We start from the raw sequence: 12,422 nt of genomic DNA, 5'->3' as shown, positions 1-12,422 counted from the left end.
CTCCTCTTATACCAGGATTGGGTCTATGTACCCCCAAATGAGTCTCTTTGCAAACATCTCGTCTCCCACTATCACGACCTCCCCTCCGCAGGACACCCCGGTGTTCAGAAAACCCTCCTCGGCTTGCGCTGTGACTACTGGTGGCTGAGCATGGCCCAGTTTGTTGCTCGCTATGTTAACGGCTGTGGCATCTGCCAGCAAATGAAGGTTAACACGCATCCAGCCCAACTGCCCATCACCCCCATTCGACCCCGCGCAAATGCCAAGCCCTTCAGCACATTCTCGTGCGATTACATCACCGACTTGCCACCGTCCAATGGCTTTGATTCCATTTTGGTCATAGTGGACCACGACCTTACGAAGGGGGTAATTTTCATCCCATGCAACAAAACAATTGATGCTCTTGGGACGGCAGACGCAATGTACCGAGAGGTCTACAAGTGGTTTGGACTCCCAGACAAGATCATCAGCGACCGAGGACTGCAATTTGCGTCCAAAATCTTCCAGGAACTTTGCAAAATGACTGGGATTCAATCGGCCATGAGTACGGCATTCCACCTGCAGACCGACGGCGAGACAGAACGAGTGAACCAAGAGCTGGAGATCTACCTCCGCTGCTTCACTGCCAATGATCCGGATAAGTGGGCTGACCATCTTCACACCGCACAATCTGCTCACAACTCCCACGAGCATTCCACGACGAAGACGTCCTCATTCAAACTCATGATGGGATATGAACTGTGTGGAATACCCACCGCGCACCCTGGATCAAACACGCCGCAAGCGGCTTATTGCCTCAAGGACTTGCAAAACATCCGCGAGGAAGCACATGCAGCAATGGAGATGGCACAGAACGTCCTGGCCAAGAGAGTAAAAAGGAAGGGGGGTTCCTTCCGTAAAGGTCAGCTGGTATGGCTAGACTCCCGGAACTTGAAGCTGCCGTACCCATCCAGGAAACTAGCCCCGAGGCGAGAAGGGCCGTTCAAAGTCCTAGACAAGATCAGAATGGTCGCGTACAAGCTAGACCTCCCTAGCACCTGGCGAGTCCACCCCATTTTCCACGAATGGCTTCTATCTCCCTACTCGGAGACGGAGATCCATGGTCCGAACTACACGAGGCCACCCCCTGACCTTATCGAAGGCGAAGATAACTACAAAGTCGAAGCCATCATCGGACACTGAGAGAACAAGAGGATGTGGCGCCGCAAATATCGTGTCAGGTGGAAGGGTTACTCAACTGCGGATGACTCATGGGAACCCGAAGCAAACCTGACAGGGACTGCGGACGAAGTGCTAACGGAGTACAAGAGGAGGAAGAACTTGAACTGAGTCGACAGCAGCTCAACCCAGTCGCTACACCCCTACTCGTACCAACATGTCCTCCACCCTCCCATTCCTCGATCAGTTCAATGCCCCCTCAACCGAGGGCAGAAAGAGGATTTCGATCTACACCCCTAAGCACACCCATGTCGGCAACAGCACTTTGCTGACACTACTTCTCAGTAACCCCACCGACGTCTTCAATAAACTCAAAACCCATCACCCCGAGGCAACCAATGCCACTGACCGCGCTGCACTAGAAGCGTATCTCTCCGCCTGCCGTGAATACGACGAGGCTGTCAAGGCAGCCGACGAGGCCATCGACCACCACAAGCGGCTCCTACGTCAACAGGACGACCATGTCCTCACCGAGCTCATTCGACTCGACAACCTGAAAGTTGCCCATCGCTTTCAACCGCTCCTACCGCACAGCATCTGGGCACGACACAACAAATTCATCCCATGCGCCATCCCCAACGCGTACCTACCCCTACCCGCACCCCTACCGATGTCTGCCTTCAGGCATCCCCCGATCCCGTCCCCTTTTCTCCAAGCAACGCCGCAGAGCACTACCATCCCGGCCGACTGGCAACCCAACCCTGGTTGGACCCCAAAGGGAAGCTGTAGGCAATGCGGATTGTCTCGACACTGGGTACGAGACTGTCCGGACATACAATGCACAAGATGCGGAAAGGAAGCCCCTGGACACCTGGAACGAGAGTGCGGAACCAGGCCGATGAAGCGACACATATCCACACCACCTGAAGAACCTGCACAACACGTGGGGGTGGTTGTCGACAACGTGTTCCTCGAGGGAATCATCAACGAGGCAAAGGAGAGGAAGGAAAGAGAGAGGCAGACAAAGGCGGTACCCATCCCCCCACCGTGCAGCGCTAACCCCGAACCCCAGGCTAGTCCCATTGCAGGATCCTCATGCCCCCGCCCCGATACACCCATCATCTTTCGCAAAGTCGACCCCGACTGGACACCCGACACTACTCAATGGACGTGGGATAGCTCCTGGCCGCGTCAGGAGCACCTCTCTGGCGAGGAATGGAAGAATGTGGGAAGGAACGTGTGCAACGAATGGTTCAATGAAGAGGAAGACGATGGCGTGGACTGGGAGTTGTATGGAGACGGTGAGCAGTAAGTAGTCGAATAGGACTTCGACTCTGGCAGGGGGGTAATGAAACATTTATCTTTCCGTTCTATTTCTTGTACTACTAGCACCCATACTGGCGCCCGTCTTAGCACTCACCTGCAGGTTGAACATTATGTAGCTTACATAATGGGGTCCGTGCGCACTTCGTGCCTGGTATCGTACCACTACGTTTCCTTCTTTACTAACACGACCACACAGATACAGTGGTCCGTGCGTAGCCGGTACTTGTATAACTAGTTGTACCATTAGTCGGTCGAACCCTAAGTTCGACCTGGTTATTCATTCAAGTCTCTGCTCCTCCTTGCTTGGGGTAGTGGTCATTCTTGACTTCCTCGCTCGATCTTCAGGACAACGTACTGTTCATAAGTCCTCGCTCGTCATCTACGAGTCAGGCATCAATATAGGAGTATAGACCGTTGTATCAGCTCCAGTCTCGTCTGGGATTCGCCCTAATGAGGGAATCCAGGTGGCATTGAGCAATAAGTACCAAGTAGTTTCTACTTTCACTGGTCAGGTTGGGGCAGCGGTTAAGCTTCCTGATGAGCCCCATCATGTGGGCAAAACCTGTCCAACTGGCTGCCGGTTTGACTCTCATCGAGTACACTTTTCCCTTTATCTTTGGAGACAGGGCACTGAGTCTCAATGCCAGACCGGGATGTACAGAAAGGGGAACGGAAAAATCCTGGCTGTCGCGACTTAGGGTCAAGCGACTGGGGAAAACCAAACAAAGGACGCTGGGGGCGTTCGACTGAGTCTTACCAAAGCGATGGTGAGCTGGGCTCAAACCTAAGGCTAGGGACAAGAAATGTATTAGTTAGTGTAAGGTAAGTGAGAGAATACAGGAGCTTACTGACCTAGGGACAAGAGGTCGAAACTGAGGTCCCTAGGGCAGCAGAGGCCGGCTTATATACAGGAGGAGTTTAGGGGAGGCTGTGCGCACTGGTCCGTGCGCAGCTGGTCTGTGCACAGCATGCTAACGCGGCCCCGGGGGCCGGTGAGTCAGAGCGGCTGTGTCATCGGAGCCCGAGCTGTGTCGTGCACTGCCGTCCCATCTAATCTAATCGTACAGTAGATAGCGATGCGTCCATATCAGGCATGTAGTACAGAGGTCGCGGGTTCGAGCCCGCGAAAAGGAAAAAATTAAAAAACAGCTAGACGCCATGCCAACTCGTGACACTGGCAGTCGGGGTGACTCAGCTGCCTAGGTCCGCTCTGTCTCGGGGAACTGAGGGCAATCTCCAAGCAGACACACCCAACTGCGTACTTGGCAGCCATGTGGTCAACTCATTGGGCACTCGATTGGACACTGGTGCCTCACTTGTTCCTCCTGAGGACCTACATTCATGGTTTGAACCCAGAGAAGGGGAAAAGAACATAAAAGGAAAATGGAAAAAATAGTCTGTGATGTAGCAACTTGTGACACCTGGGCCATTTGGATAGGGTGAGCAGAGCCACCAATAGGGGTGCTCAATTCTTGTCACTCGCTCGTTCATTCACAGATCGACCACTTTTTTTGGTAGTAGGTGGTTGAGCGATCAGTCAGGGCTGAAAATATCTGCCAAAAAAGGTGGTTGATCTGCGAATGAATGAGTGAGCAACAAGAATTGAGCATCCCCAATATCAACCAAGTTATCCTCCCCTCCACTCCGATGATCCACATGGCTAGGTGTCTGCTGTGTCTCTCCACATGAGTCGCTGACGACTGGTTTGTCTTTGCTCACATGCTCATAAATGGTGTATTGACTAGCTCACCAGCTTTGCCTCAGCCAATATGTGCAGGAAAGCCACATGGAACTAGTGTTTTTGCGTCAGATGGTATTCATGTTCAAGCGGCCTCACCTGATCACAATCACCTTGACTAAGCTCGCCCTTGCTATGTCCTGAGCCTCTTAGCTCGCAATGACAATCCTATACGTGCCACACGAGATGCTAGCTGTTTGGCACTTGTTTTACCTTCTTCATCCAGAAGACCAACCGCTATAGCTGGAAGTAGCAGTCCATCTTCTTGACCTATGCCACAATAACATTCATTCTCGCCATGTGGTCTATGGAAAGTATCACAATTACAGATAGCCATCACTGATTCCAGAGCAGTGTGGTCCTGTACGTGTGATCCTTCCGTGTTCTTGTTTCTTGCATCGTTCCGTATCACAGCCAGTTGTGAGCGGTGTTTCGTTGCACCAATAGGCCGTTGATCTGCTATGCTTCTTCATCGACGCGTGAAAACCATTGACTGGCCTCGCAGTTGCGTACTTGCAATGACACTTATGCTCATGGTAACTCCTTTTCATTAATGGACATCTACTCTAGCCCTACCCCGAATGCTGCGAGTCTTGGGTCCAGAGCACATTCACGGCGAGTCTGGGAGCAGGTATTCCATGCACCCGACTGTCTCCTCTATCACATAGGCGCTAAGGTACACATTGGCACGAGTCTTCCCGCAGACGATGGGTCAGGTGAGCTCGTGTCTTCACTCTCAACGATGCTACCGGCGGCAACAACTCACAATCGCCGGTCCATTTGTCATATAGTGCCTTTCAGCGTGACGTACATTCAAGTTGGCCAGAGAAAGGCTCCATGCGCGGCGCGGGGGCCAAAGATGACGACTAGGAAGACAGAGCACCGCACGAGGCGCCAGGAATCGTCGAGCAAGGGCAAATCGAGTAGCTACATCTCATGTATACTTACAGTTCCAACATAAACCGTTTGAGGAGCTCTACACAACGTCAGCTCAAGCAAGTCGAATCACATACTAGGCGGTTGTGTTATCGGTTCTGAATCCGAGTCGCGCAGATCCTTCTTGGTAGGGTCGAGGCGGCATTCTCAGCACATGGACCGCGCAGTTGCTTCGTTTGTATTGCTCGCGAGCCATGCGGGCACCGAGTACGTGAACTCTTTGAGGTGTGAGGCCGAGCGAGAGAGTGCGGCGACGCACTCGTTCAGCCCGTGCAGTGAGGAAGCGGTGGGGTACAAAGCGATCACCAGGTCGTGCAGGGATGCGTGGGTTTCCTTGACCATGCGGCAGTCTTATGTCTCTGTACGAGTGCCAAAAACTTGTGTGTATGGGCGCATCGTTCACTGATGGTATTTGGAACTATTGGTCACTGTTCTGTGTCCGCTGTGTCCGAAGGTGGTCTGCCCGTCTGACTACGAGATCAATCTAATCTTGAGATCACAGAGAACACCTAGACTTACGACTGAGAGGGCGCCAAAATGATGGAGGTGTCATTCTTGGAGACAATCAGCGGATTGTAGGCCGTGGTCAAGAAACCAACAGGATTGCCCTCATATAAATAGAATAGTTCTCACGCCAGTGACAAGGGCAAATGACAACTTCGACTACAAGCTGCGCACTCAGTCGCGATCGACCAAGAGCGGGTGTATAAACGCAGCGACACAGTTCGACTGAGCTACCGCTGAGGGTTGTGCTGTGGCTCGTTCTCGTAGCACACCCGAATCTAGCCGTAGAACTGAATCAGGAGGCGGGTGTGTAACCCAACAGATGCATATCTTACCTAATGTCTGCGGCAGCCTACTTCTGAATTACAGGTGTGACTGCTGACGACGATACGAGAACGGATCTGAGGCGGTTGACAGGATCAGTCGAGTGATACGTATGGTGAGGAGTTACGGACAGATTTTTCTGACTGCACAACATGAGGCTTGGGTATCGTGGCAACAAAATCTGAGCATCGTGTGAGATGAAGTACCCGACGCACATGAAAGAGCGTACCATCAGTTCGTGTTGAGATGTACGGGTTCATCATACACGAAGCTGTGTACTTCGCCATAATGATCTCAGGAATATCGCTTGTCTCGTTTATGAGACACCTCGAATCATCTGGTCAAGTAGCACCACTTACGCAGAGAAGGCTGGGCCACAGTGGCCACCATTCCTACAAAGTGGTATCAGCCGCCGTGTCTACGGCAGAGAAATGAACTCACAATGCTGTCTGAAGCTCAGAGCCTGCCGCTGGTAGTTGCGGGATTGGGAGCCGGAGGAGATGATTTGCAGGAACGATCAGCATCGACGATCCCACATGCTTGTAGTTCTTGTATTCAACAGATCGACTGCCACTTCCTGGTGGTTGAAGACAGGCAGATTGTCATACGCAAATCCGATGCCCAAGGGTTGGACCTAGAATGCCTTCCGGTCAGTCACCAACATCGAATTGCTGCTGCTTGCACATACGGGTATATGGACTTATAAATTCGCGTTGTACATCATGCCGCTGCTAGCAATTGTGATGCAGCACGGCCCATTCTTCTCGAGCATGCCAGGCCTACCGACATTAGTAAACGGAGTAAGACAGGACACCTATCGAACATACCAGAGGTTTTAATCGGAAGTAATGTTATATGTGACGACGCCCGATAGACGCCGTGTGGTCTCGCAAGCACCACGCATAGTGTCCGCGGCGGCCAGAAGGAGACTCTGTCATGCAGCCGATGGCTCGAGACCTACGGATACCATGCGATAATGTACTGGGAATGAAGGGACCAAGGCAGCGCAATGCTCTTCAATACAAGTGTACTTCCCGCCCTTTGCTCGCAATCACGACGCACGGTCAGGAAGCGCATTTGGCTCATCCGGGAGGATGCGAGATGCCAGAATCACTCCATCTAAGCCTGTAGATAAACGTGCTCACATAAGCTCCAGTCGTGGCGGCGGGTCGATGGAGTTCTCCAACAAGGGTCGTTCTCCGACAGAGTATGCTGGATGGTTAAGACTGACGGGCACGTGAAACCCGTCATAACATAAGCTACGGGGCTAGGTATCAAAACCTGGGACCGCGTCTGTATAGCATTTCAATAAGGACGTCAGCCAAAACTCGCCTTGAAATGTGACAGAGAATGTACCTTGAGAAATAGCTCTCCACCGAGCCAAGTTTTCTCACAACAGCCAGTACATCGCCAGCTTGTTCTTGTCGATAAGCGAGCATCTCTGCGTCCTCAGGTTCCGCAGGCGGTCCCATCTTCCACTCATCTCGAGCGTGATCGCAATCTAGACACCACTGACGCACGCTGACTTCCCGTTGAGTATGTTCATCCACGGTGTAGGTCTGTGTGCCGACGCTAGTGTCGCCAGAACGTTTCCTCTTTATCCCTGAGACAATTGGCCGAAATCGGCGAGGAAAGCGATAAGCATCATCATCCAACAAGGGGGAACAATATTGCTTCACGGGGCGGCGGTAATAACCATCAGGACAGGCTGAGAGCTCGCCCGTTGCCCACAACCGCCTTTCAGGTACCAACTGCTTACTCAGGCGGGCCGTCCACGACCCATGGCATTGGATGATGGTGTACGCGTGATTGATTTCCTTGTGGGGCAGCAAATCCCGCAAGACATGTTGGTAGTGCAGTGGTCGCTTGCTCAATTTCTGACCCGCTCGGAATATCATCAGGCGGAGATTTGCATTCAGCTCGTGCCATCCGAGAGACCGATATGAGCAAGGAGCCTTCATAACGGAAGGTGTGACAAAATAGCCCATGGTTGCGCATGAGTCTGGAGGGTGCTCTTCCTCTGCGATGATGCAATATTTGTAGACCTACATCAGCGTGAGCACGTGAATTGGCGAAGAAGGCATACAATACATACAGTGCAATGCTGGAGCTCCTGCAAATGGTCAGGATGGGGTATCATCAATAAGCGATTTGTCTCCCAAAGTTCTCGGAGGTCGCGTCGAACTGCATGCGGTATGTGAGGGCTCAAAGGACAGAGAGAATGTTGCGAAACACGCACGGAATATAAAATTCCCAGGTGCAGGGCAACGGAGGTCGTTGTAGTTGGTACGCATGTTGAACGTAATGTAGTCCATCTTCCGATTCACCTTGTCAGCCACGAAGCGAAAGTATTGGTCACGCCTACTCACCAATAGCTGAGGCATGTCAGGAGGCAGGATATAACACGCCTCTACATCAGCAGACACGCAGCCGGTGATCATGCATCTCGGGTGAGGTCCGAAAGGAACACTGTCCTCGACCTTGGACGTGTTGCGTGCAGAGCCGGACGTGCGCATTCTCTTGGCAGGGACTTCATCGGTCTCTATGTCCGGGCTCCGTTTCCGCTTCGGCAGGCGGGAGATGCCTTCGACTGGCGAGTCGCGTTTGATGTGGGAGAAGACCGGCTCGATCATATCTGCGCAGACGGGCGTGATAGTGGGTATATGCGAGAGAGCGTCCTGAACTAGATGATTCTCGTAGTGGAGCGGTCGCTTCATGAGTTCGCGGCCCACTCGAATTGTCATCAGATGCAGATTCGCACTCAGGTCGTGCCACCCCAGCGAGCGATACGAGCTACAAGCCGTTGCGACTGGAGGCGTAATGGTATAATCCTTGGCGATGCACGAGTCCAGAGGGTGCTCATCTTCTGCAATGACGTAGTATTTGTAGGCCTACTTGATGGTGAGTGCAGCGACCACTTGAAGGGGACGTACGATACATACAGGGCGGGTATCGGGGTAGTCTATATGATCGGGATGGGGTATCATCAGCAGGCGGTTTGTGTCCCATAGTATGCGGAGGTCACGTCGAACTGCACGTGGGTTGTAAGAGAAGGGGAAACGGGTTGGAGATGAGTAATTACGCACGGAATATGATGTTTGCAGGCGTGCTACAATAGGCCGCATTAGAGTCAGTAGGCATACGGAGCGTCGTGCAGTCGCCCTACAAAGCTGCCTCGTCAGCTGCGAGGCCGAGGTAGTAACCACCATACTCACCAACGGTTGATGCGTGTCGGGAGGCAGGATATAGCATGCTTCCACCTCAGCAGACACGCAGCCCGTGATCATGCATCTAGGGTGAGGTCCATAAGGACCCCCATCTTTGAGCTTTGACGCGTCGCTCGGACTGTCAGACAACCGCCTTCTCTTAACGCGGACCTCATCGGTCGTCGTGTGTGCACACCGTTTCCGCTTTGGCGGGCGAGCGATAGCTTCAAGTGACGTATGTAGATCAATACGAGGGGAGACCGCGTGGACAGCGTTTGACTCGGCGAACCTGATACTCGTACACTCGCGGACAAGTATATGCCCAAGACCGAATGAAGCGCTGTCCTCGGCCTTGATTGCGTCGCTCGAGGTGCCAGACGTCCGCTCCCTCTTTGCGCAAGCATCATCAGTCCTTGTGTCCGCGCATCGTTTCCGTTTCGACGGACGGAAGACGTATTCTAGCGACGGGTCCACCGCATCTGGCTTGACATCCCCGACACTTGTGCAGTCGCTGATGGGTACACGGCCAGAACCGAAGGAGACGCCGTCATCGGCCTCAGTCGCGTCGCTCCAAGTATCAGGCGAAAGCGCTCTGTCCGAACGGAATTCATCAGCCCTTGTGTCCGCCAACCGTCTCCGTTTCAGCGGACGCGTGATGTCTTCTGGTGGCGAGGAGTCCGCGTCTGGTTCAAGGATTTTGATATCTGTGCCGTCGCCAGTGGGTATATGCTTAGAATTGTCATCAAAAGAGATAGATGGTGCACGGCTGAGTCCAGAGACAGGTGTAGCCGGTGGAGAGCTTTCGCGTGAAGAGGAGCTGCCAGTGTCGTCCGAAAGCGCAGGAGTACTTTCGCGTGGGAGGTGCTCAGCAGCGCGTGTATAAAACATGTCAGGAATAAGGATGGCAAGGACATTCATTTTTATGTCGACTGTATCGCGAGTTCAGCGAGGTAGTGACGATGGTGTAGCGCGAACAGCATGCGCCACCAGTGCCCTTAGCGGGTGCTTAGTCAGCGCTACTCTCGGAGAACCCCGAGGCCAATCACGTCTTGACTGTTGTAGTCGATCACTGTGCAGTGCATTTAGGCTCCCTCGAGTGCGCACACCGTTTCTATGCAGTCGTATAGGTCTTTGTGAGCCCTGTGAGCCCCATGAGGATTGTGAGACACATAATCCAGCATCTTTGATTACTTCATGCGGGTACAGGTGATATGCAGGTCGGGTGCGTTCGTTTTGTCTCTGCGGTGTGGTTTGTATCTCAGAGACCCTCACATTCGACTCCTGCAGAGACGTAGATCTTTGTTATCACAGGACACTGCGTCCTTGTCTCCATATGATGCAGAATGTCCTCTACGGGCACATTCACCTCGACTGAGAGTGTCGTGAAGTGCTGCAATCGCCGCGGCTTCCTCATTGTATACTATGACGCACCACCTTGGGAACATCCTCAGTGGACAGTGCGCCGCTACGTCAAACGTTGACAGTGTGAGGACAGTCGTGCTTGACCTCTCATGCTTGTCATCAGAATCTATCTGGACCTGTTTCATTATGAGGTTTGCAATTTGTACATGATGTAGATACAAGCCAAGCCTTCTATATGCATGATTCTGTGTGGGGGATGTTTGAGACCTTCGGAAGAATAGGGCGGGCCAAGTTCAGCTTTCTGTTTAAATTTCTCAATGAGTCAATAACTATAGCTGTGTCGTCGATGTCATGATCTACTCCTCTCGGAGCAGTCCCATTCACTGTCACCCGATCCATCTTTTTGCGGCGAGAACATGGTTCTTGAGCCGGACGGATAGACGTTCACTTGGGAATATTTCGCGCCAGTGGGGTCGTTCAACATGACCTAGGTGAGTTTCGTGCCTTTGAGTCGAGTCTTCCGCAGACTGACTGCACAATTCCGATTAAGCAAATGACAAGCGTGCTTCCTTATGCGACCTTAACAGTGTCTCTCTCCGATCAGCGGGGCACGGTTCCCGCGCCTCAGACGGTGCATCTGATATCACAACTACAAGAACTCACCTCGCACAGGCCATGCAGATTAGGTAATATGCGGGAGGTCGCCAGTCACTGACCCGCGTCGACGATGCCCACAAGATCCAAATTGGAATACAATGGCCTCTGTGGCCTGTGGTCACGCGCTTCACAACATATAATATGAACTCAGCCAAAGCCGCTTGAGCCACTCACTCTCTCCGTCTTCTTCCTCACCTCCACCCTCCACTTCATCTCTACAAATGCGCTCGCCATGGTTGACGGCTTCAAACCGAGACGATCTAATAGACTGAAACATTTGCCGAAAGGTATGGGTCCTCGTCGTTACCTTTGACGGCTTTGCCCTGACGGTGGCCCGTACACAGTTGATTACTGCGAGAACAAGACGGCGGATGGGAAACGGAAAAGGGGAGCATTAGACGAAGAAGACGAGTATACGCCGTCCCGGGAAGGCACGCCGGAGAATCAGAAGATTCCAACACGCGCGCCGGAGAATCAGAAGATTCCAACACGCGCGCCGGAGATTCAGAGGAGTCCATCACGGCGAGTGAGACGCAAGACCGCCATTACAAGGAGTTCACGACAGCGCGCCATCGATGCGTCTCAGAATGAGGGTGCCTGCATCATATCAGGCATAAAGGACAAATCCGTGCAACAATGCCATGTGTTGCCACGGGCCACAAAGCCGGATGTGGTAAGCTCAAGTGGCTCTTGAGCGCAGGCGGTGTATCTGACGATGTACATACACACATACATAGCTCACGGCTCTGGAGTGGTGGTGGGACATTACAGAGCTCAGCGTGGATTCACGCCACAACCAGGTTTTCCGTGCGTCTTCTTTCCAGGACGCATGCCGATACGCGTGGACTTACTTGCATACAGTCCGTGCCGATCTCCATGCATTGTGGGATCGTGGATACATTGCGATCATGCCAATGCCTGACGTGATGAAGGAATATGTTGCCAAGTGGAAGGATGGTGGCAGGCACAAGGTTCTGGAGGTGAGTTGCTGCAGCTCGATAATTTACGACTGATGCGAGTCATCGCCACAATGCGTATAGGCTAGCGACGAAGCCAAGATCCACGAGTACTGTGTGATACCTCACCCAGACCTTGACAACTATGCGATCCGCGAAGGGTTCACCTACGGATTCGACAAGGTTGGGATCATTCGGTCCCATGCGAAGCCGCACTTCATGGCCTTGAACGCGGCCATGAAGCTCAAGGAGAAC

General features: G+C 52.7%; 4 protein-coding genes across 4 annotated transcripts in view; 3 read left to right on the top strand and 1 right to left on the bottom strand.

Moving 5' to 3' along the window:
- Window positions 1-1,375: 1,375 nt before the first annotated feature.
- POSPLADRAFT_1139589 (hypothetical protein) lies at window positions 1,376-3,234 on the top strand (the record flags this gene model as incomplete). Its single annotated transcript, XM_024485062.1, has 2 exons — window positions 1,376-2,466; window positions 2,997-3,234. 2 exons carry the CDS (start codon window positions 1,376-1,378, stop codon window positions 3,232-3,234), a joined length of 1,329 nt encoding a protein of 442 aa, XP_024340479.1.
- A 1,964-nt stretch (window positions 3,235-5,198) lies between these two features.
- POSPLADRAFT_1140102 (hypothetical protein) lies at window positions 5,199-5,564 on the top strand (the record flags this gene model as incomplete). Its single annotated transcript, XM_024485129.1, has 1 exon — window positions 5,199-5,564. A coding segment is annotated over one exon (366 nt), but the record flags the coding sequence as incomplete, so codon positions are not given.
- Window positions 5,565-5,583: 19 nt separating this feature from the next.
- POSPLADRAFT_1139899 (hypothetical protein) lies at window positions 5,584-10,110 on the bottom strand (the record flags this gene model as incomplete). The annotated part of the gene is made up of 15 exons (XM_024485095.1): window positions 5,584-5,629; window positions 5,678-5,766; window positions 6,118-6,167; window positions 6,216-6,313; window positions 6,346-6,378; window positions 6,428-6,559; window positions 7,045-7,111; window positions 7,132-7,279; window positions 7,381-8,031; window positions 8,082-8,170; window positions 8,226-8,313; window positions 8,356-8,877; window positions 8,929-9,017; window positions 9,073-9,148; window positions 9,202-10,110. The coding sequence occupies 15 exons, from the start codon at window positions 10,108-10,110 to the stop codon at window positions 5,584-5,586; spliced, it is 3,087 nt and encodes a 1,028-aa protein (XP_024340477.1).
- A 1,333-nt stretch (window positions 10,111-11,443) lies between these two features.
- The window catches only part of POSPLADRAFT_1140122 (hypothetical protein), a gene marked incomplete at both ends in the record, with an annotated part of 3,000 nt that continues 2,021 nt past the window's right edge, over window positions 11,444-12,422 (top strand). Inside the window, 4 exons of the mRNA XM_024485131.1 lie at window positions 11,444-11,498; window positions 11,556-11,884; window positions 11,949-12,191; window positions 12,252-12,364. Of these exons, the coding sequence (XP_024340476.1) occupies window positions 11,444-11,498; window positions 11,556-11,884; window positions 11,949-12,191; window positions 12,252-12,364 (740 nt within the window). The remainder of the gene's footprint in view (window positions 11,499-11,555; window positions 11,885-11,948; window positions 12,192-12,251; window positions 12,365-12,422) is intronic.

Source organism: Postia placenta, assembly GCF_002117355.1.
Source record: "Postia placenta MAD-698-R-SB12 unplaced genomic scaffold POSPLAscaffold_5, whole genome shotgun sequence".
NCBI lineage: Eukaryota > Fungi > Basidiomycota > Agaricomycetes > Polyporales > Adustoporiaceae > Rhodonia > Rhodonia placenta.
Note: the sequence above shows the minus strand (reverse complement) of the source record. Positions and strands in the feature narration are given on the sequence as shown.